Source organism: Zingiber officinale, chromosome 1A (assembly GCF_018446385.1).
Source record: "Zingiber officinale cultivar Zhangliang chromosome 1A, Zo_v1.1, whole genome shotgun sequence".
In the NCBI taxonomy this organism is placed as follows: domain Eukaryota; kingdom Viridiplantae; phylum Streptophyta; class Magnoliopsida; order Zingiberales; family Zingiberaceae; genus Zingiber; species Zingiber officinale.
The window spans coordinates 112,895,645-112,917,914 of record NC_055987.1 but is presented as its reverse complement, the minus strand read 5'-3'; the positions used below and the strand labels follow the sequence as shown (position 1 = coordinate 112,917,914).

At 38.3% G+C, this 22,270-nt stretch overlaps 4 protein-coding genes and 1 long non-coding RNA gene across 5 annotated transcripts; 1 reads left to right on the top strand and 4 right to left on the bottom strand.

Annotated features, from left to right (window-relative positions):
* Window positions 1–1,629: 1,629 nt before the first annotated feature.
* Window positions 1,630–2,649, top strand: LOC122001744 (RING-H2 finger protein ATL5-like). Its single transcript, XM_042556638.1, has one exon. It carries the CDS (start codon window positions 1,630–1,632, stop codon window positions 2,647–2,649), a length of 1,020 nt encoding a protein of 339 aa, XP_042412572.1.
* Window positions 2,650–3,310: 661 nt separating this feature from the next.
* On the bottom strand, window positions 3,311–5,439 carry LOC122028768 (uncharacterized protein At2g39795, mitochondrial-like). The gene is made up of 4 exons (XM_042587650.1): window positions 5,354–5,439; window positions 4,141–4,412; window positions 3,640–3,998; window positions 3,311–3,564 (listed from the first exon to the last, which is right to left on the bottom strand). The coding sequence occupies exons 2-4, from the start codon at window positions 4,405–4,407 to the stop codon at window positions 3,405–3,407; spliced, it is 786 nt and encodes a 261-aa protein (XP_042443584.1). The 5' UTR covers window positions 4,408–4,412; window positions 5,354–5,439; the 3' UTR covers window positions 3,311–3,404.
* Window positions 5,440–11,524: 6,085 nt separating this feature from the next.
* LOC122028762 lies at window positions 11,525–13,106 on the bottom strand. The gene is made up of 3 exons (XR_006124953.1): window positions 12,005–13,106; window positions 11,823–11,920; window positions 11,525–11,732 (listed from the first exon to the last, which is right to left on the bottom strand). It is a non-coding gene; the product is annotated as an uncharacterized LOC122028762 (long non-coding RNA).
* Window positions 13,107–14,509: 1,403 nt separating this feature from the next.
* On the bottom strand, window positions 14,510–17,297 carry LOC122028756 (nuclear intron maturase 2, mitochondrial-like). Its single transcript, XM_042587630.1, has one exon. It carries the CDS (start codon window positions 17,222–17,224, stop codon window positions 14,987–14,989), a length of 2,238 nt encoding a protein of 745 aa, XP_042443564.1. The 5' UTR covers window positions 17,225–17,297; the 3' UTR covers window positions 14,510–14,986.
* Window positions 17,298–17,690: 393 nt separating this feature from the next.
* LOC122001733 (poly(U)-specific endoribonuclease-like) lies at window positions 17,691–20,948 on the bottom strand. Its single transcript, XM_042556625.1, has 5 exons — window positions 20,700–20,948; window positions 20,555–20,626; window positions 20,346–20,435; window positions 18,594–19,211; window positions 17,691–17,792 (listed from the first exon to the last, which is right to left on the bottom strand). Exons 1-5 carry the CDS (start codon window positions 20,811–20,813, stop codon window positions 17,691–17,693), a joined length of 996 nt encoding a protein of 331 aa, XP_042412559.1. The 5' UTR covers window positions 20,814–20,948.
* Window positions 20,949–22,270: the final 1,322 nt, after the last annotated feature.

The window sequence follows — 22,270 nt, the reverse complement described above, 5'->3', positions numbered from 1 at the left end:
TGAGGACGTGAACTGATGGCGACGTTAAATAAAGACAGTGAGGAAATGGCGGGTAAAATATTCTTGTTGAATCTCGATCCGCTTTAATTAGTTAATTCGTATCTATTTAGCAAATTATTTTTAACAAAAGTATATTTTAGAGTTGGAAAAAATATTATTTTTTATCTCAACGCCTCTTTTTATTTTTTTATTAAATGACCACTCATTCCATTAGCCCCTATAAAATCATACAAATATCCCATACCAATCAATTAGGTATATAAATAGGATAAATCTGAATATAGCAACTACAGTTTTATTATTATTAACGGAGTTATAATAACTACAATTTTATATCTATTACAATATGAATATTTTATTATAACATGAATACTAAATGAATAAATAAGTTCGTGTATAATAATTGTAATTTCTTAATTATTATAACATAAATTATAACAGTTACAAGTCAATCTGATAATTTGAGGATTTAAATTTAAACTCGATTGTTGGACGCTCTTTAATAAAAAAAAAAAAATGCTCATGATTTAAAAAAACTCCTTTGATTTTTATAAATTTGAAATTTTATTTTTGATCCAAATATTTTTCATTGTTTACTTGTAAATAAGGACATGAAGTCTTACGTGCTTTGGCAAGCAATTGTGTTAGCGTGAAAAAAAAACATGCAGTAAGCTGTAAAAATCCTTGCAGACGAAGAAGTGTGCCCATTGCGTCCACTCAAAATGACGGCAGCTTATAAGTTTTTTTTTTTTTTTTTTTTTTGTAAATTTTCAGGGGCGCAACAAATAACTAATAACGGCCTGTTTAATTTGTGTAGAATTTTTCTGTGTATTTTTTAAACTATAGTATTTTTCAGTATCTAAATATTTTTTTCCTTCTTAAAAAAATATATATTTGGTTCGGTAGATCAGTTATCAATAATCTAGTTAAGCTAATCGATTTAAATATATGAATCTATTTGCACAATATAGAGAAATAGGGAATGAAACAAGTACAAGTCAAGAAAGGGAGAAAGAGTTGGAGCTGCTCCAGAGACGCGGTATAATGGTAAAAAGTAAAATGTGTTCTATTTTGTATATAGAATACTGTATAAATAAGCTAAATACTAGACAAGTTGATTAAAATGTACGATATAAATAAGCTAAATATTCGAGACAATAATATCACTCTAAGTTCCTTTCGTATCGACTTAAATATCCTTCTGCTCGATGAAAATTTGCTAGAAACAAAACTTTACTCTAAAACGAAGTAACAATGAACCTAAACCACTTTATAAATAAGCATAAAGTTCCAATATTGTAACGAATTTAGCATGTTTAACGGAAATGCAGTTTGATTTTAAATAAATCTAACACATCATCAAATTTTAAATTAATATTTTTTAAGGACATTAATGTTACTTATTAAGTAGACAATATACTAAAGTTTATATAAAACAAAGAATGTATATAAATTCGCTAAAAAAAATAAAATACTATTTAAGGAATCAAAATTTCTCTTTTTTTAAGGGAAAGCAATAGGTGTTTTAGTACGTAAACGGCAAAGTGGTGGCGGAAGTCACCGAAGCAGAAGCATCTTCTATATCCGTATTTAATGCCCAAAGCCTCCACCTGCGCCTCCGCATCCGCCATGGACGGTCTCCCTCCGCCGCCTCCGCCACCGTTTGTTATCGTCGATCCCCTGCCGCTGGCGGTTGATCCGAACAACTTCCCACCGCCCGCCTCCTCCTCCTCTTCGATATCTTTGGGCTCGACGCTTCTCATCATCACAGCCGTCCTCGGCTTCAGTTTCGTCGTTTGCCTCTTCATCCGCCTCGGCCTCCGCCTCCGACGCTCTTCTGCCCTGGTCGCCCCCGCTCCTGTCCTCTCTCGCACCGATCCATCCGATTCCGTCCCCGAGGAGCTAACCAACAAGAACAACAACAACTCGGCGCCGATCGTCTCCCGCCTCTCTCTCCTGGAGCTCAGCTCCTCCCTCGCCGCGCACTCCAAATCCTCTCCTGACTGTGCTGTCTGTCTCCACTCCTTCCTCCCTGACGAGCATATCCGCCGCCTTCCCACCTGCAGCCACGCCTTTCACGCGGAATGCGTCGACACATGGATCCGGAACTCCCCGTCCTGCCCTCTCTGCCGCGCCCCTGTCGCATCTCCTCCGCTTCCGCCACCTTCGACAGCTGCGCGTCACGTCAAAATGACGACCAGAGGAAGCCAAGGGGGAAGCTCAGTGCGAGGCGGATCGAGGAACTTATCTCTCCCCCCTCTTCTGGCTTCGCCACCCCGCCGCCGCTTCTACTCGACCGGATCGTCTATCGCTAACCTGATGGAAGAGGATGTGGAGGCGGCAATGGAGCGAATCTGGGAGCAATCGGACTACGAAGCTTCGACCTCCGCCTACAGGGGGCCATCTCCGCAGAGAAATGAGATCTGGGCGGCCATGGGTAGCGGGGGTAGGAGGGGGAGTCTGATGGATTCCATGGACCTCTCGTCCCTGTCCCCATCCTTCCGGTCTGCGGCGTCGTCATTCCGGCACTCCATCCCGTCGACCGACCAAGACCAAGAGGAAGCCTCCGGCGGCGAAGGGGGCCAGATTTCACCCGGAATTGGGAGGCGGAGGAGGACCTCCTCTCAGCCGTGTACCAGTGGATCATAGGGGTATAACAGTCAATTCCATACCATCTTCGCTTAGAAGATTCCTTAAACCGTTTCTCCCGTCTGCCTGTAAAGAAGATGCCCACTTCTCCAAGTAAATTACGACAATGCCCTGCCCGAGCTATCTTTCTTAGTAAACAGGTTGGACGACTGCGATCTGAGCACCTGATACCCTTTACAACTACATATCTAGGCACCTTTGTTTTTCTTCTTAATATCGTTCAACGTGATCTATTCCAACTAATTCACTCAGCTCACTAGATTTGTTTCCAACCATACAATTCATCTACTGGAACTTGGAACACTAAAGATACAAATGTAATTTCTTATATCACCTACTTCTAACCAACCTAGGATATTCTGTTAAGATGACTAGTATCAATATCAACAAATTTAGTGGCCAAAAAATGCTAAATTTCCTGAAAGAATATGTATATAAAGCAAATGTAAGTGCTACCTTGTTCATTTTTATTTTTTTTTCAATTTTCAGTTCAACTTGTAAGCTACTGAATCTATGACAAATAAAAGAAAGGAGCATGATTCTATTAAGAAATCATGAGAAAACCTCAGCATTGTATTTCTCTCGTAAAACAAGTTCACTGAGCTAAATTGATTATGTCAAGTAGCATCTTACCGGAATAAACCATCTCGGAGAAAACTCATACATCCAATTGGCGGTAAAACTTAATAAAACATCATGAGTTTGGGACAGACTATGCTAAATAAAAATGTCTTGAAGAAATTTGACAATAAAATCTACTTTTGGATAAACTGCTTCAAATTGTTCAACCACAGCAGGTACTCACGGCCGTCTTTATTGATCATGTATTCATGCAGAAAGTTGGTTGTCAAGGGAGAAATTCCTCTTATCTCTAGATACTTGTGGAAAGCTTTCTGCAGATTCTCATCCAGATCACTGCACAATAAAACAATGTTTCATCGTTATGACTTAACCATCCAAAATTACAGAATGAGGGAAAGAGATACAAACTTGAAATCAGGTCCTTCGTATGCAAGCATCTCATCATCAGATTCTTTGTTTTCTCTTACAGACATGCTATCAATGGTAACTTCGTCAGGATAGGCAGCACACGAGAACTCCAAACTTGGCCCCTTTCCTTTTGATACAATTACGGTGAGAGGGATGCTAGATTGACTAGGCCTCTCCTCTTGATCATCATCTTCTTCGTCATTGTCAGGTTGATTATCTGGTTCCTCGCCGGTGACAAGGCTAGGCATGGAAACTATGACCTCGATACTCTCTCCATGATAGTTTCTTTTCAGAGTAACAGTGTTCATTCCCTTGTCATCTTTGATCTCAAAAGGAAAGCCAACAGGTATCTCCTCCACCTGTTGAACAGATGCACATACCAAGAACAACATGAATTAATTACCTAAGAAAGTCTCTTTTTTAAAAACAAAAAAAAATTAATAAAATAGTAATAAGACTGGATTGTGTTTCTAAACAATACAATTTTCTGAATTGGCTCACCCGATCATGATCTTCAGACTCCTTAGCGCACTTTATCTCCGAATCAATAACACGGAGGAGGTTCACATCGGAGGTTGGCTTCATTGCATTAGAAGAGAAAAATGCAGCGCGAGGATGAGGCAAAGCAATTCTCTCTGAGATGGCATGCCTCAGAGACAGTGGATGAACAACAGTCAAGAGGCGAGTGTGCGGACTGCTAGAAAGAGAGCGGATAGTGAAATGAGCAGCAGCAGAAGTGGCACGGCGGAAGGCTGCAGAGAACGCCATTGTTGCTGCAGCTAAAAGAACCAGATCATAGAATCAACTATAAGCCTTATAGTCCAGTCAATCTGATCAATCTAATTGTAACAAAAATTTCCTACCGCGAGAAAATTCTATGGCCAAAAGTCTTAATAGCAATCTTAGAATTCTACCACAATCTAAAAAATCTAATAATAGAATAATTATAATTAAGTAAAAATAAACTTCAAATGTCTTTTAAAGGTTCATTCTCCTTTGTACACATAATTTTTCCCTCGTAAGCTTATGAAGACAATTATGAACATATTCTTAATTTTTTTCCTTTCCAATTTATTTTGAAAAAAAAAATAAAGAAAAAGAAAGAAACAAAATGAAAATCTACATAAAAATCAAGAGTTAAATATCGCGAACTGGTAGGCTGCAAATATAAGATTAATGATTTATCAAAAGTAATATTTAATATAAAAAACAGTTATGAAACAAAATATTTGCAAAAATCCTAGTTTACTCAATAAAATCAAATAGAAAACTGCACTTTGTTCATATTGTAGTGAACTAAAACAACTAGCTTGGAATAATATACAAGTGAATAGCAGATATCTCCCTTTCTAACTTGTAGGGGAAAGCAACTATCTCACGAAGATCATATTTTTCTGTTGACAACTCCATAGCAAACGAATCATCAAAATAAGATAACGATAGTTGTTTTGTTTTCAAAATAAAAATAAACACGGAGACATATTTACTAGAAAGTCTATAATCTCGTGAAGATATTACCAGATATTGCACTACTAAGAATCGAGGAACCTACGAAGAAGACATCAAATGATAATGCAAAATAATCAATCAAAAGTCTTGTTTCCATTAGTAAAATCACACAAGAATGTCCGAAAATGATCAAAATATAAGGTTAAAAAACCGTTTGATTCATTGCAAATCGGAGTTATTCAATAGGAAACAGGAGATATCTTACGAGAACAATGATCGTAGTACGATAACGGAGGAGGAAGGGAGATACCAGAAAGGAGCTTTCTTCTCAGTGGAGCGGAGCAAGGTCGCGATTAGGGATGATGGGGGCTGCAAGAAGTCCTAAAATACCGAGCGAGTCCGGATGGTGGCTACGCGCCGCAGCAGGAAGACCCGGATGTGAACAAGTAATGAAATTCGGGATGCCCTAACTCGGGAATCAACCTTTTTCTTTTAATAAATCAACAAACAAAAATAAATAAAAAAACTTAAAAGATTTTTAAAATATCCAAGGAAAAAATATAAATTATATAATAAATCGTGTTTTTTTTTAATGTCATCAAAATTTCGGAAAAAAAAAAAGACTTTTTATTCATCATCCCAACGGGAAAACCTAGCTTCGGGAAGGGAGGGTGGCTTGGCACGATGAGGGAGACCGTGGCTAGAGAGGTTGAACCTTCCAATGAAAAATAAAAAAGTTTGTAATCAATTATTATATTTTTGCTATATGTTGGTGCAGGGTGCACCAAAATCGAATTTGAGTTTTGTCGAGAGGACTCGACACTTGGCAGGGAAGTTCGATAGGTTTGAAGGACTGAAGATCAAAGGAAAGTCCTGGTAGATCAATCCGAGGCTAAGCGAAAAGTCCAAATAGGTCTAGAGGACTAATGTTCGGCAGATAGGTTGAGGTAAGTAACTGGAGGAGCGACAGTGAAGTCGTGTTCCGGAAAAAAACATACTCTAGGTTGTTGATCCAACTGAAGAAACCAAAAAGATTTCCAAGTTGAAATCAAGACAGTTTTACTGTTTAATACTACTCATGCATCATATATATTACTGTGCTAACCTTTGTTTTATAGAAATATTATGTTTAACTTTATGTTACAGGTTCGGATTGATCAGTCGATCGAACGTAGGGAATGGTCAACCGAACCAGGCTGACTCAGACCAGAAGTCAGACCAGAGTATAACAAAGCAAAGTCCGGACAAAGCTTGATCGGTCAACCGAACCAGCAGATCGGTCGACCGAACCATGATGGCATGGTAGAGAGCAAACTCGAGCTAAAGCAAAGAAAGAAGCCACGCTGATCGGTCGATCGAATGTGGCAATCGGTCGACCGAATGATTAGTACATTAATGAAGCATTAAGTGTGAATTTCGACGAACAGGGGAATTCACTATTCAGTCGACCGAACAAGGTGATCGGTCGACTTAACCATTAAATGTCATTAATGCCCGAAGATCGGATCTTAGCGAAGAAGGAAGGGAGCGGGTTCGGTCGACCGAACTCGAGGATCGATCGACCGAACAGTGACGATTCTTATAAATGTGAAGCTTGAGGTCCGAGGCTGATAACAAGTCTTCTGCCCACATCAATGCAAAAAGTTCTATTCGTGGTACTGTTCTGCAACACATCTTTAACCAAGCTACTGCCCCGAATAGACATCGACAATCTTCATCTGCATACTTATTCGGTATATTTTATTTTAGCTGACATTATATTTAATTTCATATAAGATAGTAGGCTGTTACTATCTTATACTCTCATTTGTACGAATTACTTCTTTCCGAAGGTTTCAGAAAGAAGAGTTTTAGTGGATTGTCCAACGGTGCGATCAAGGATCGCGAGCCTTGGAGTAGGAGTCAACCTAGGCTCCGAACCAAGTAACTGAAACGTATTTTCTTCTTTCCGCTGCACTACTCATGTTTTTAAACGTTCCAAAAGAAAGAGTTTTTAACGAGTGATATTCATCCCCCCCCATATCGCTTTCTATCGCTTCTTTAATTAGTATCAAAGTCTGGTAACTCTGAAATTACTTAACCGTGTTTCGAGCAATTTTTTTTTTTAAAAAAAATTCTTTTTCTTTAAAAGTGTTTTCTGTAATTCTTAAGTAATATTTTTTTATTCGTTATCTCGCACTGCTAATTCCAAGACAAAAGTCTTGGAGATTTGTGTTCTATCTTTTTCTGGCAAGAATGTCGACATCCTATTAAGAAGAGAGAAACATCTATGAACCTCCACCATACAATCAAGTTTATTTCAATTCTTGGAAGCGAATGATGGAATGCTTTGTATGAAGTAACAATTTTGACAATTGGATTGTACTAAGACAACCTTCTCGAAACTTAGAAGCAAACACAAACATAATAGATATATTAATTAATGTTTTGCCTAATAAAATTTTGTGTCAATTAGAAGATTATAAGAATGCATTCGAGTTGTGGATCAAATTTATTGAGCTTCATGCGACTCCGTCAAGGCTAGAAGATTAAGTAAAAAGTGAGTTCGAATCCGAATTCAGAGAACTATCCTCAAAGACAAATTTAGAAGATTAAGACCAAATCAACTTCATGGCACTAATCATTGAGGAAGAGGCAGACGGATCCGAACCCAAGTTCGACCAAACACTCAAGCCCGAATCCGAGATGGCAACAATCAAGGGGCAGAATCCTACGGAGAATTCAAAAGGTAATATTGTAAATACAAAATTTAAAGATCACATAACATGTTTTAAGTGCAGTGAAAAAGGGTACTACTGTATGATCGGAAAGAACGCTAGAGGGAGGGGGGGGGGGGGGGGGAATAGCGATCGCCAAAAATTTGATTTAAAATAGATACATAGCGGAAGAATAAGAAGCAAGGTTAACATAACCAAGTTTTTACTTGGTTCGGAGCCTTCGATGACTCCTACTCCAAGGCCCGCACTTATCGAGTGTTTTCGTTAGACAATCCACTAATAGTTCGAAATGATTACAAATTGCAAGTATAAGAACTATATATAAAAATTACCGACAATAAAAAAACTAATTAAAGCTAAAGTCTGGTTGTCAGTGGAGCGTAGCAGCGTTGTGAGAGCCTTTTCGGAGCACCGAGCAGAAGAGAAGGTTGTTGCAGTTGTTGTTCTGAAGCTTCAGGTTGAAGGCCTTTAAATAGGTCCATTTTGGGTGTCTGAAATCCCTCCGAGTGTCTGGACCACATGGCTCGCCCAATCAACGTACTCCACGTAAGCTTATGGATTAATTTTTAGGTCTGGATGTCTGGACCGAATCCGGGTGCCCATACCGCCTAAGTTTTGATGTTGTCAAAGGTTCAAGTTAAGTTTTATTATGATCTAAAAAGTGGACTGAGTGTATAAGTTGTTTACTCAACCGGGAAAGCCCTAGTCGTGACTAGTCAGGAAAAACTTAGCCGATCGTAGAAGCTAGGCGAAAAGACTAAATGGGTACTTGACACTTGGCAGGGAAGCTCGATAGGTTTGGAGGACTGAAGATCGAAGGAAAGTCCTGGTGGACCGATCCGAGGCTAAGAGGAAAGTCCAAATAGGTCTAGAGGACGAATGTTTGGCAAGTAAGTTGAGGTAAACAATTGAAGGAGCGACATTGAGATCGTGTTCCGGAGAAAAACAAACTCTAGGTTGCTGATCCAACTGAAAAAATCGAGAAGATTTTCAAGTTGAGATCAAGACATTTCTACTATTTAATACTACTCATGCATCATATATATTACTGTGCTAACTTTTGTTTTGCAGAAATATTCTATTTAACTCTATGTTGTAAGTTCGAACTGATCGATCGATCGAACGTAGGGAACAGTCAACCGAACCAGGCTAACTTAGACCAAAAATCATATCAGAGTAGAACAAAGCAAAGTCTGATCAAAGCTTGATTGGTCAACCGAACTATGATGACATGGCAGAGAGCAGACTCGAGCCAAAGCAAAGAAGGAAGCCACGTTGATCGGTCAATTGAATGTGGCGATCGGTCGACCAAACGATCGCTACATTAATGAAGCATCAAGTGCGAATCTCGGCAAACAGAGAAATTCGTTGTTTGGTCGACCGAACAAGGTGATCGATCGACTGAACCATTAAATGCCATCAATGTTCGAAGATCGGATCTCAGCGAAAAAGGAAAGGAGCGGGTTCAATCGACCGAACCCGAGGATCGGTCGAATGAACAGTGACGATTCTTATAAAAGTGAAGCTCGAGGTCCAAGGCTGGTAACAAGTCTTCTATCCACATCGGTGCTAGGGATGACAATGGATCGGGTTCGGGTCGGATTCTATATCCTCCATCCCCATACCCATCACGTATAAGATCTCTGATGGGTATACCTATATCCATTAAATGATCGGATATCTTCTATAGTTATAATTTTTCTTCTTTCTATCAAACTATTATCATTCAACAAAAATATATTAAAATTAACAATATATATATATATATATTATAAAATAAATAGATTAAACATCTATATAGTCTCCTCCTAATATCAACAAATTTTTGTAAGTTGATTTTGGAAAAAGAAAATTTTCTTTAATATATGTATATATATTATTTAATCGGATATTCAGGTCGGGTATCGGGTATTGATAGTCCCTCCATACCCTCCTCCATTTGGGTCGGATGTTGGATCCTCCATCGGGTTCGAGTGAAATTATCATCCCTAATCAGTGCAAAAAGTTCTATTCATATTACTATTTTGCAACACATCTTCAAGCAAGCTACTGCTCCGAATAGATGCCAACAATCTTCATCTACATACTTGTTCGATATATTTTATTTTAACTTGCATTGTATTTAATTTCATATAAGATAGTAGGCTGTTACTATCTTGTAGTCTCATTTGTATGAATTACTTTTTTCTGAAGATTTCGAAAAGAAGAGTTTTAGTGAATTGTCCAACGGTGCAATCAAGGATTACGAGTCTTGGAATAGGAGTCGACCTAGGTTCCGAACCAAATAATCGAAACATATTTTCTTCTTTCCACTGCACTACTCGTGTTTTTAAATATTTCAAAAAAATAAATTTTTAATAAGTGATATTCACCTCCCTCTATCATTTGGTATTATTTGTTATACCATTTTCCCGTTTAATAAAAGAATAAACTTAAAAACGGAGGTGTAAGTGTCACATTTTAAAACGGTAGAGATGTTTTTAAGAAAGGCGAACGTCAAAGGGTAAAATTAAATTTCTCAATGTAAAAATTTTAGTTTTCACAAAACAAAATTTAAATAGAATCAAACTTGACGATTCACTTACAACCCTCGATTAACCATCACAGTTAGATATCCTAAAACAAACAAATAAATAAAAATTCTTAAAAGTAAAATGAGAATAAATATGTATTTACTGATTTATGGAAATAATTCCAATATAGCAAAATGAATATATTAAAGATACATAAAATAAATATTTAAGAAAGTTGAGAAGAAATAATAATTATTATCTTTGCAAAATGCAAACCAGTTTTTTTTTTTTTTTGCCCTCCAAAGATTCAAATCAATTTCGAGGCCTTCAACCCCCAAATTGAAATTCCCCTCATGTTTGTAACCTTTTTCAAAACGTCGTAATTCCCTTGTAAAGTTTGGAGATTGGTGCAGAGGTTAAATAGTCACTCATGCTCTGTTTACTGGGATGGATAGATGGGCGAGGGAAAGGAAAGTTTTTCACGGGAATTTTTTTTTAGTGTTTACTTCACCATGGATTATTCATCTTGTTTACCTCTCCTCAAACAATGGATGGACGGTTGACGAAAACGTCTGTGGATTCATTTTGAGGTATTTTTTCATCCCCTCAAAATCGGATCCTTTGCTGCAACTCCGATTCCGACCGCCATCCCAACGTTGCACGCCTCTTCCATATCCGTCGCGGCGCTACCCCGGCAAGATCTACTTCATGATGGAGAAGCAACAATCAATGAAGCAACTCCAGTGGAAGTCTCTCTTTGACAATTTTGAATCCGGTTCTGCCTCCCAAAGCTCCAAGCGACTTCATATCCCCCTCATCAATCTCACTACTCCCTCCTTCCCTACTCACCTCAAGCCCCAATCTCGTGCTTGCGAGCAGACGGACAGCGAAGGGCTCACTCGCTAGGAGACAGGCGGTGAGGGGCTCACTTGTGAGCCGTAGGGCTGCGGGGGGCTTGCCCGTGAACCGAAACGCCTTTCCTTCCTCAACCACCCTAGGGGCTCAGCACAATGTCCGCTGTAGCTATTTCTAAGCCAACATCCGCCATAGCTGCTTGTCCTAAAAAAGGGGCAAACATAAAAAATCGTATTTTTATCTGTTCGATGTGAGTTGTAACCAAGAAATCAGGGAGGAGGATCGAAATTGAAGCTACCTAATTGTAGATTAATCTGTTCGATATCATCCATCTCTCGTTTTATTGGCAAGCTTTAGAGAGTATAAAAGAAATAGAGGCAGACAAGAGGCAAAATCCAATGGAGACAACTACAGGTAGTTGACTCTGTTCCTCATGGAAGTTGAAACAGCGGAGGTGGAAACAATGTTTAGATTTTATCGGAGCGGCTATGATCCATGGGCGTCATCGCTGCCGGAGCGCCGACAGCCTCTCTAGCTCTTTTTGCTTCATTCGGCGCCGCTGTTGCACGCAATCCATCTCAAATCGTAGACAGCGAAACAGAGAACAGAATCACAAATCAAAAACCAAAAGGAATAAACTCTTCCTCACCTCCATTGGGTATCAACACTGCATAAGGATGAAAGAAACCAGGCGCCGATGGCTGCAACTCCATCTCCCTGCCATCAGTCCATCCACTGAACTCCAACCTAAAACTCATCAAAATCCCACCTTTAACATAGGAAATCCTCCAAATACTAATCAAGATCACAGGTTTCTCACAAAGGAATCACCTATCGATGAGCACGAAGTCATATACAGTTGAACCGATACAGAAAATGCTTCATTGCTAGACAAATTCTTATGCTGCCAAATTTTAGAAATCCAGAAGAAACAAGAAACTACGTTTAGACATTTCGATACCGTACGAACCATGCTGCTCCTGTACTTCGTTAATTCAAAGTTATGCCACTACCTCTGCTAGTTTAGCAGCTGAAAAGAGATAAAGAGGTAAGACAGTCGAGTAAGAATTAGAGATGAATATTGACATTTGAACTCTGGTCTCAAATCGTTTTTAGGCCTCAAAAAGAATTCTCAAGGGAAAACAGAGTAAAAGAAAGTGTTCTATTTTATTTGTGCTCTTTATTCGATTGATTTATGACAATCTCCGAAGCAGTGTGTAATAAAAAAGAAAGTGTATGCTCTTAAACCACCAACTTCAGCAAATATATTGGAGTTGCTCTTTTGTTATCGCTAGACAAAAAGTAAGAGAACTTCCACTAAGCTAAAGCATCAACAGGACGAGCAACCATGTGCTTCTTTTTCATCATCTAAAACACAGAGCTATAACAAGCATAATAACATTAGGCAAAATAGCATCAAGTGCCTGCAAATTATTGTGGTCACATGAATCATATACTTGCCTTTCTCACCTTTTGGCTTTTCTTGCCTTAATCAACCACATACAACTAATGAGAAGAGACTACAAAAACTTATCAATTATTTCTTTTCTAACTAAATATTTCTCAAAGGTATCATCAAATTGACTTGTAAGGTAGGAAAGGGCAAAGAAAATGGGTAAACAAATATAAACATACGACCAATAGATTATGTGGTTAAGCACAGAAAAGAGAGAGGCAAGCTTTAGGTAGCCACATTTGACTTCTAAACGCTCCATGTATCTGGTCCACTCAAGATGACTCTTGCCTAGATAATTAATCAGCAAAGTAGATCATTGATCAACTTAGATTTGTCGAAAATTATTCATATACATCATGTAAAAATTGATATTCAGGCTTGATACGTAACACTGCATATAAAAGCATACACTAAGGTATCATTAACACCAGAGCATAGAAATACATAAAACACCTTTATTTGGACATGTACAAAATTTAACTCAAAAATAGACATTGTTTTAAGAAAATGATCTTTACCTAATTTGCATAGTTGAAACCAATAGAAAATCACTAAGTCATGAGTATGAAAGCCAACGAAACTATTCTAATTAGAATATTAAATACTAAAAAATCAGTTACCTAAATGCCTCTTACCTTATAGAATGACAGAACCAATAATATTCAGTATGTAAGTGGTGCATTGAATCAATCCTTTATTTATCTTATTTGTTAATGATATTGTGCTAATGGAAAAAAGTGCAATAGATTAAATTCGAAACTAATTTCTTAGAAAAAATTTAGCAACTAAAGATTTATGTTAAGCATAATTAAACCTGGACATACAAAATGTAGTTTCAATAATAAAAAAAAGGGTCAGAGAATAGTGAAAATGGACAGAGATAAATGTAATAGCCTTCAATATCTAAGATTTGTTGTGCTCACAAGGTGAGCACTGTAAGATATAGATATATATAAAAAAGTAGCAAAGCTAGAACACTAAGATGGATGTGTAATATTACTAAGACAAAAAAAAGAAGATCGATACGAGGGAAATTATGTGCAGCTCTAATAAATTAAATGAGAAAAAAGAATTAAGACAATATCAACGTTTACAAATTTTTTTCTTTTACTTAGAAAAGTTAGATTGAATTAAGTTGAATGAGTGACAGGTACAGGAAGAGGATAAAAAGGATTTTAGAGTGAATATTAATTGTAGAGTTCAAAGAGAAGGATAAGATTCATAAAGCTGACAATGAATATTTTGGACTAACACGACTTAATGTGATGATGAGTGGGGAAGTGAATGGAGCAGCACAATGCCGGAAAAAAAAAGGGTGTTTCATATGGGAACTCTTCAACGTTTGCTCTTGAGAAATTCCCTCGAATTCCATGCATTACATATGGCATTCTTCACCGCAACTTTCACCAATAGATATTAGATAGAAATCTTCCACAACATTATTTTGAACAAAGTTTATTCACTAATGTACACTCCATCTTACTACTTATTGTAATCGTGTGCCTAACATGATTAAACATAGTTCAACTTTCCTGATTTAAATTTCACGTGATGCTTAGTCGAAATTCCAAACTTCCAGTAGCCCTTATTGGAACAATGGCACCAAGCGAATTTTGCTTTCAATAAACTAACTACAAAAATCATGAATCCTTTGTTTCCACGGCAATATCAATGTGGCTCTAATGATTAAGTTATCATTTCATCCATACAAGTCAGGATTTTTTTGAAAAGTTAAAAACAAAAACCATAGATATAAATATCTATGTTGCTAGAAAGAATTGGAGACTTGAGTATATTTCCGTATAGTGTGTAAATGCCATCTATATATAACATCAAAGTCAACTAACTAAACTATCATACAAAGCAATGATACTTGTTTATGTTCTTGCCAATCAATGATGAATAAATTAATCGAACTTACATAATTTGGAGTCCAAATGTGAAATGACAGCACAGAACATCACTAATTGAACCACACACCTTTTGGCCAAACTTTTTTTTCTGAGCATGCATTTAATAGAAAGACCCATTTGGGTGTATAAAGTCAAACTCAAACTAGGATGTTGGAAACTAGGATGTTCACATGGTTTTTCCCAAGCAACTGGCATAAGGTATCCGTTTTTTTTTTTTTGTCAACCTTCTAAAATGTATTCGTAAAGGACCCCCAATATACAGCATAATCTGATTATACAGAGAACTGGTTCCAAATTACTTCCACTTGATATGTGTTAATCGCTTCAAAATGTGAAGCAGCTTTCATGGTGGCCTGTTATTTGTCCGTTTTTATGTGATGCGTGATTCACATTTTGCTCTCTCCGCCAATAACCAAGTTACCTTCATCTATGATTTCTTACTTATCAAATTTGTGCTGCCTGAAGAGATTCTTGTCTCTCTTCCTCAAAAACCGTCTGATCCTTCATTTCAGTACAAGTAGATCCCAGCAATTCTTCTTTAGCTCTCTGGGTATCACTCTCCCCCAAGGGAGGCAACATAATAGCATTCCTTTTATAGTTCCAGACCAGCAGAGAAACAAAATCTTGAGGCGTAGAAAGCCCCTCCTCCCTAAGGCAAGATCGTTGATCCTCTAGAGTCTTGGGATCCAGAAGCCTAATGTATTCCAGTAAAACCTTCTCATGCTCTGGCCTCCACCCAGCAGGAAATGGGGTATAATCTGTGTCGGGAACCAAAGACATCCGAGTGTACTGAAGACCATCAATTGAATCCAGGAGACCCATTCTCAACAGGTTCAGATACTCAGGGGACTGACCCTTCTTATCCTTCAAAGGGCGGGCTAGATTCCTTGATGCAATCTTGTAGACCTTCGCTCTAGACCGCAGTTTGTACTTAGCAGCATAGAGCTTGGCTAATGAACCCCTTATGATATAGGAACAAAAGTTCACAACCTTCTTGCGGTTATCTGCATAACGATACCACTCCGCCATAGTTTGCAAGAATTTATTCATCTGTGCATTTGTGTGTGCTTGTGTTGCATGAAACATTTTGAAACAAGGTTGCGGATCAGGATCCCTGTCTCCTTTTAAGAAGTTCAGCTTCCTGAACTGTCTGACGCATTGTCTCAAACTTGCTGTGACTGACAGAAGTGTTCCTACACCTTTTTCACTGATGATCTTCCCCCCAGTTGCTGTGTACCTAAGTGTAGGATATACTACTCGCCTGCAGAGTACATGATCCATAAACATAATACCCTTGGTGATGTGCTCAATCGGGAGATTCTCATTATCAAGCTTGAGCTGATATCTCTGATCACAAAACTCAATTAGCTGTTTCCTTAGCACTGCAGCATCTGCTCGAGGACCCCTAACTCCAACCAAAAAATGACCAGCATAGCGAATATAGTCCATTTTTCTGGTCTTGTCAGGCCCGCTAGTGGGAACAAACTCTGGCCATGATGTGTTCCCGTGCTCAGCATCATCCCCAGTCCATATAACATCAGACTTTGAGGGTTGGTAGAACTCCTTAATCTTCTCCTCCATCCATCTGTCAAGCTCATCTAGATACACATTGGCAAGTAATGAGCTTAAGACTCCACAATGCCCCCAATTTGGATTCTTTTCAGCCTCCGCCGGAGCAAAACCAAAGAAACTTTCTAGCCAGTACGGATCAGGCTTGGGCTCGTCCTCGGCCAATACCCTCTTTTTCTGATGCTTCCTACTTTTTTTCTTCTTCTTAGCAATCTCCTCATCGGTGGGGCGACCAATTATCACTGGGGCTGTTAGGGCTGATTTAATCAAATCCACGACTTTTTTATCCCTAACATCCCGGATCAACGCATTGATGATCAATCCAGGCTTCACTCCATCAAGAATGGTGCTGACGTCACCTTTGATGTACCATAGATAACCGGCAAAGCTTCTTCTGATCGTCCGGATAGCAGTGTGAGCATCCCGTCCAGGGCGAAAGGCAAAAGATTTCTGGGAGAATCGAGCTTCATAGATAGGCTCAAGGATCATGAGAAGGACTTCCTGGACAACACGGTCCTGGAAAGGCGTAGGCTGCGTAGAGGTGAGGAGTATACGGAGCTTGCGCTTGGATAAGGTGGTTGGATCAGTGGTGTCCCGGGGCGAACGGAGAAGGAGATCAAGGCGGGCACCCCAGCGGAAGCGGCCGTCGAGGACGGCATTGCGGAGGGCGAGAAGAGAATGGAGGGCGGAGCTAGAGACCGAAGATTTGGGAAGGTACGAACCGGTATCGTCAGCATAGGCCTTTTGGTAGGCGAGAACCCAGAGCTCAAAGCGGCGTAGGATAGGGGTGAGGCTGGTAGCAGTGGCGGAGGGGTCGCGGAAGCTGTCGACCCAGAGGGCGGAGCAGATGGAGATGGGATCATCACGTAGGAGGGAGGAAGGGTCGTCGGAGACCGTGGAGAGAGATTCCCACTGATTGCGGCTGCGATGGCTAGGTAGAAGGGAGGGATTCACTGGCGGGGGCGGGGGCGGGGGCGGGGGCGGGGGCGGGGAAGCGGGATAGGCAGGAATCCGTCTAAAGGAGTCCGGATGGCGAGGAAACCTGGAAAATGAGTCGGCGGCAGAGGAAAGGAAACGGCGGTGGAGACGGAGGAGAGAGAGGCAACAGTTCATGGAAGGAGACGAAAGGTCAAAGGCCGGAACCCTAGGAAATGGACTCGGTTCGGAGACTCTTTTGTTGCAGGGTTTTAACATTTATCTCTCATTTAAAATACTTTGTTTAGGGAAAATTAAAATGATAATTAATTTTTACTTACTTAATTTAGTAAGTTTTAATTCGATAAGTTTTAATATTTGTATAGCTATTTTTTTAAGACATTTTTTAATTTGAATCAAATCGAGGATACAAAATTAAACCATAGAAATAACATAGCACTTGGGTCTCGAATCTGGCTGCAGATCATATGATTTAATAAGTGATGATCCCAAGGAATCAATTTGAACCAATTCTCAGAAATCAATTCTTTGCTTTGCCATAAATGCATCAAAATCTTATATGTGGTTCTATTCTTGGTATGCAGCTTATGAACTTTGCGGTTTTGACTCATGAATATAAGATGCCATTTGCTTCGAGAAGAATTTACAAAAGAACAATTACTAGTACACTCACACATTCACCGCGTCTTCTTGGTAGAATATAACCATGGTAATTGACGGTTCCTTTAGCCTCTTCCAAATAAAACTGCACAACAAAATGATTTCAGAAGATCAAGTTGCAAAAAATTGCACACTGCAAATGATGTTTATGTTCTTGTACATCGGGTTTGAATTGTAAGAACAACTTGGCTGTATGAGTTTGTGTTGGTGCATTATCATTGTCATTAGTCAATGAACTTTTCAGAATAAATACATTGAGATCTTCTCTTTGAAATCACAACACAAGAAACTTGACGATCTCACCACTCATATCTACCTAGTAGCATACAGATGTTTATTGATGCATATGAATTATGATTCCATCTAAATATTTAGAAAAGACCTGAGGAGGAAACTGAGGAGACAAAATAACCTAATAATCACACTAAGAAATACAAAACTAAAATTGATTGGCTAACCACTTATCTCAAAACCTCAAATATTATAAAAAAAAACAACTTTTTATGTATATATTGTACCATTACACTTGTCCATACAAGACCAATGGACGTCGAGCATCCCAAGTTCCCAACTTCAACATGTCTCCTCATGCCTACTATGGTCCAAAGGTTTGAATCTTTTTTGAGATAGGATTTCTTTGTATCATATAAAATTGATGGCCTGGTTTACTTATCCTAAAAGATCAAACTGTTAGAAAAAAATTAATTTTATGTTTATATATTGTATCACTGCACTTGTGCATATGGGACTCATGGAAATGGAGCATCCCAGCTTCAACAAAAACAACACGAGGTGGAGAACATTTGTTAGTTGAAAGAGATTAAACTCGCTGAATCAAGTTATTAACAGGACATTTGCTAAAGTTGAGACAGAGAAAAAAACCTGCCTGAGTCCAGTTGTGAAACCCAGAGACCTCTTTCTCTTCCTTCCTTTTGATTTCTCCAACAAATACATGTTCGAAGGCTGATGAAGAACCGGAAACTCCACCTCGACCATACAAATCGAACCATAAGCTGGTCATCATTCTCTTGAACTGCTCAAAATTTTCAGTTATAATTTCCTTGGAAACTAGATAGTGATAAAGATACTTGATTGGTGCAGTCCTGCTAATTTCCTCAATAAATGCAACTTGCTCATGCTTCTCTTCTGAGGTGACCACTTCTCTGCACCCTTCATCTGGATTGTAGTTATCAAGAAGAGAACAAAACCTAGAATAAGTGGGTTGTCTTAGGACCGAATCACTCAACCAAGTGAAGAGGCTGCCTTGAGCCATGTCTTCTTCTTGATAGACTTTTTTTCCTCTGCCACACTCGATCTCGTAGTCTTTGCCAGGAACCAATCGATTTAAATCAAGTTCCCACAATCTACTACATGCTTTTGAAAGGTCATGAAGCTCCTCTCTTGTTGGTTCTACATTTGCAGCATGCTGGGTATGAGCCATATACTCTTGCTCATCAGGATGTTTTTTGTATGTACTCCAGGTTTCTGCTGGTACCTGCCAACTCTGAGAAATGCAAGAGGAAACTAATTGTGTCGGAGGACAAAATTGAGAAATTTCTTGACAGCTTGTATCAAATTTTTAGAGAAAAATAAGAAATTAAGCGTAATTGTTTGCTCTGCATTGGAATGGTGAACAGATTGTTCAAATATGTGTTGTCGCACAAAGCAAATTGAAAGACAAATGTTTGATAAGAATTCTCACTGTATGAGATATGGCCAGTCAACTACCAAAAGGATATTGTGACCTGGAAAAAACTTACAGATTAGCATATTGCTAAGGACCAAAGTCCTTTAAAAGCCATATCAGGGCTCTCGGCCACCTGTTTCATTATTTCTTTTGTTAACACAAGGCCCCCCTGTTTTATAAAACCCCATTTAAGATCCTACAAACATAAAACGTTTTTGATTTTGCCCTCAGACCTATAACTCATCAAAAACTTAGCTCTTACAAAACTGTGTTTGGTAAAAAACATTGTTAAAGTTTTAGGAATGAAATTAGAATATTTTCTTTTTCAAGGGACCTTAATAAAGGTCCTGACTAGGAATTTCCAAAGGATGGGGATCTTCAATGGTTCTTGTGCAATTGCTAAAGACCCATAATGGCTAATTCTTTACCTCTTAGTTTTTAGGTTTAATTAAATTTTGCAAAAGCTAATGATCATGGGAAACAATGTTTAAGCAGCTTATCAGTCTGGTTCTCTGAAATAATCAACCTTTGTGTGATAATTAGTGTATTTGTGCTTATTTTTTGAAAGCATATGAGTGATGGATCTTCAATCCACAATTCAAACTTAATTCGACTTGACTATCAAAGCATATATTGAAGCCTTAATCCACTAAACTCAAAGTGAGAATTTCAATTTTCTTAGCAGAATTCAACTCCTGCTGCAATATCTCTTGAGTTCCATTGTTGTCAAATTATAGCCCCTTTGAAAGATTCATTAGTATCAAAATACCTTTTCGAAGTTGTATTATTATCAAAATCTCTCTTGTATTTAACAATTTTGTTCCTAATCTCTTTGCGAACCCTATACTAATTATTCCAGAGCACCTAATGAGCTAGAAAAAAGAAGGAACAAAGAAAAGCAAGCACAAAACTTGGATCCAACAACCACTTTAATCAAAAAATAGTCGATACCTTTTGAGGTCTCTTCTGTGAATCCTCCTGCGGATGCTTCCTCCTACCGCTTACGGTCTCCCAGTCTCCATCATTTCCTTCGCCGCTCGCCTCCAATCCACAAGAACAAAATCACTTTCGTCAATCACCATCCAACAAAATCACTCATCAAAATCCCAACTTTATCCACTAAAAGGACAATCAACGAAACAAAGTAAGAAACCCCTCACCTTTCTGGCGCCCGATTGGTTTCGGCGGCGGCCGGAGTCGCCCTCACCCTCTGCATCCCCGGAGGAGACCACCTGACCAAGATCCCACATTAATCTCAATAACCAGGACGCAAAACGCAAGATCCGGAGCGAGGATCGGGAAGACCTGGGCCCAAGTGGATCTGGAGCGCTCCTCGCCCTGACGCCGCAAGTCTTCGCCGTCGTCGCCGCCAATGGCGTCCAGGGCCACGTTCAGCAAGCCTTTGACGAGGCCTTCCATCGCTGCTGCCTTTCTTCGGTTGTGGATTTGGATCGGGAGAAAAGAGGCGGAGAGAGTGGATTGAGTGGGGCGGAGATCGATTGGTGATAAAAGAGGAAGGCAAGAAGTCGTCGCCGAGATTTAATTGATCGATTGGTGAGGACGTGAACTGATGGCGACGTTAAATAAAGACAGTGAGGAAATGGCGGGTAAAATATTCTTGTTGAATCTCGATCCGCTTTAATTAGTTAATTCGTATCTATTTAGCAAATTATTTTTAACAAAAGTATATTTTAGAGTTGGAAAAAATATTATTTTTTATCTCAACGCCTCTTTTTATTTTTTTATTAAATGACCACTCATTCCATTAGCCCCTATAAAATCATACAAATATCCCATACCAATCAATTAGGTATATAAATAGGATAAATCTGAATATAGCAACTACAGTTTTATTATTATTAACGGAGTTATAATAACTACAATTTTATATCTATTACAATATGAATATTTTATTATAACATGAATACTAAATGAATAAATAAGTTCGTGTATAATAATTGTAATTTCTTAATTATTATAACATAAATTATAACAGTTACAAGTCAATCTGATAATTTGAGGATTTAAATTTAAACTCGATTGTTGGACGCTCTTTAATAAAAAAAAAAAAATGCTCATGATTTAAAAAAACTCCTTTGATTTTTATAAATTTGAAATTTTATTTTTGATCCAAATATTTTTCATTGTTTACTTGTAAATAAGGACATGAAGTCTTACGTGCTTTGGCAAGCAATTGTGTTAGCGTGAAAAAAAAACATGCAGTAAGCTGTAAAAATCCTTGCAGACGAAGAAGTGTGCCCATTGCGTCCACTCAAAATGACGGCAGCTTATAAGTTTTTTTTTTTTTTTTTTTTTTGTAAATTTTCAGGGGCGCAACAAATAACTAATAACGGCCTGTTTAATTTGTGTAGAATTTTTCTGTGTATTTTTTAAACTATAGTATTTTTCAGTATCTAAATATTTTTTTCCTTCTTAAAAAAATATATATTTGGTTCGGTAGATCAGTTATCAATAATCTAGTTAAGCTAATCGATTTAAATATATGAATCTATTTGCACAATATAGAGAAATAGGGAATGAAACAAGTACAAGTCAAGAAAGGGAGAAAGAGTTGGAGCTGCTCCAGAGACGCGGTATAATGGTAATAAATGTGTTCTATTTAGAATACTGTAAATAAGCTAAATAAATAGACAAGTTGATTAAAATGTACGATATAAATAAGCTAAATATTCGAGACAATAATATCACTCTAAGTTCCTTTCGTATCGACTTAAATATCCTTCTGCTCGATGAAAATTTGCTAGAAACAAAACTTTACTCTAAAACGAAGTAACAATGAACCTAAACCACTTTATAAATAAGCATAAAGTTCCAATATTGTAACGAATTTAGCATGTTTAACGGAAATGCAGTTT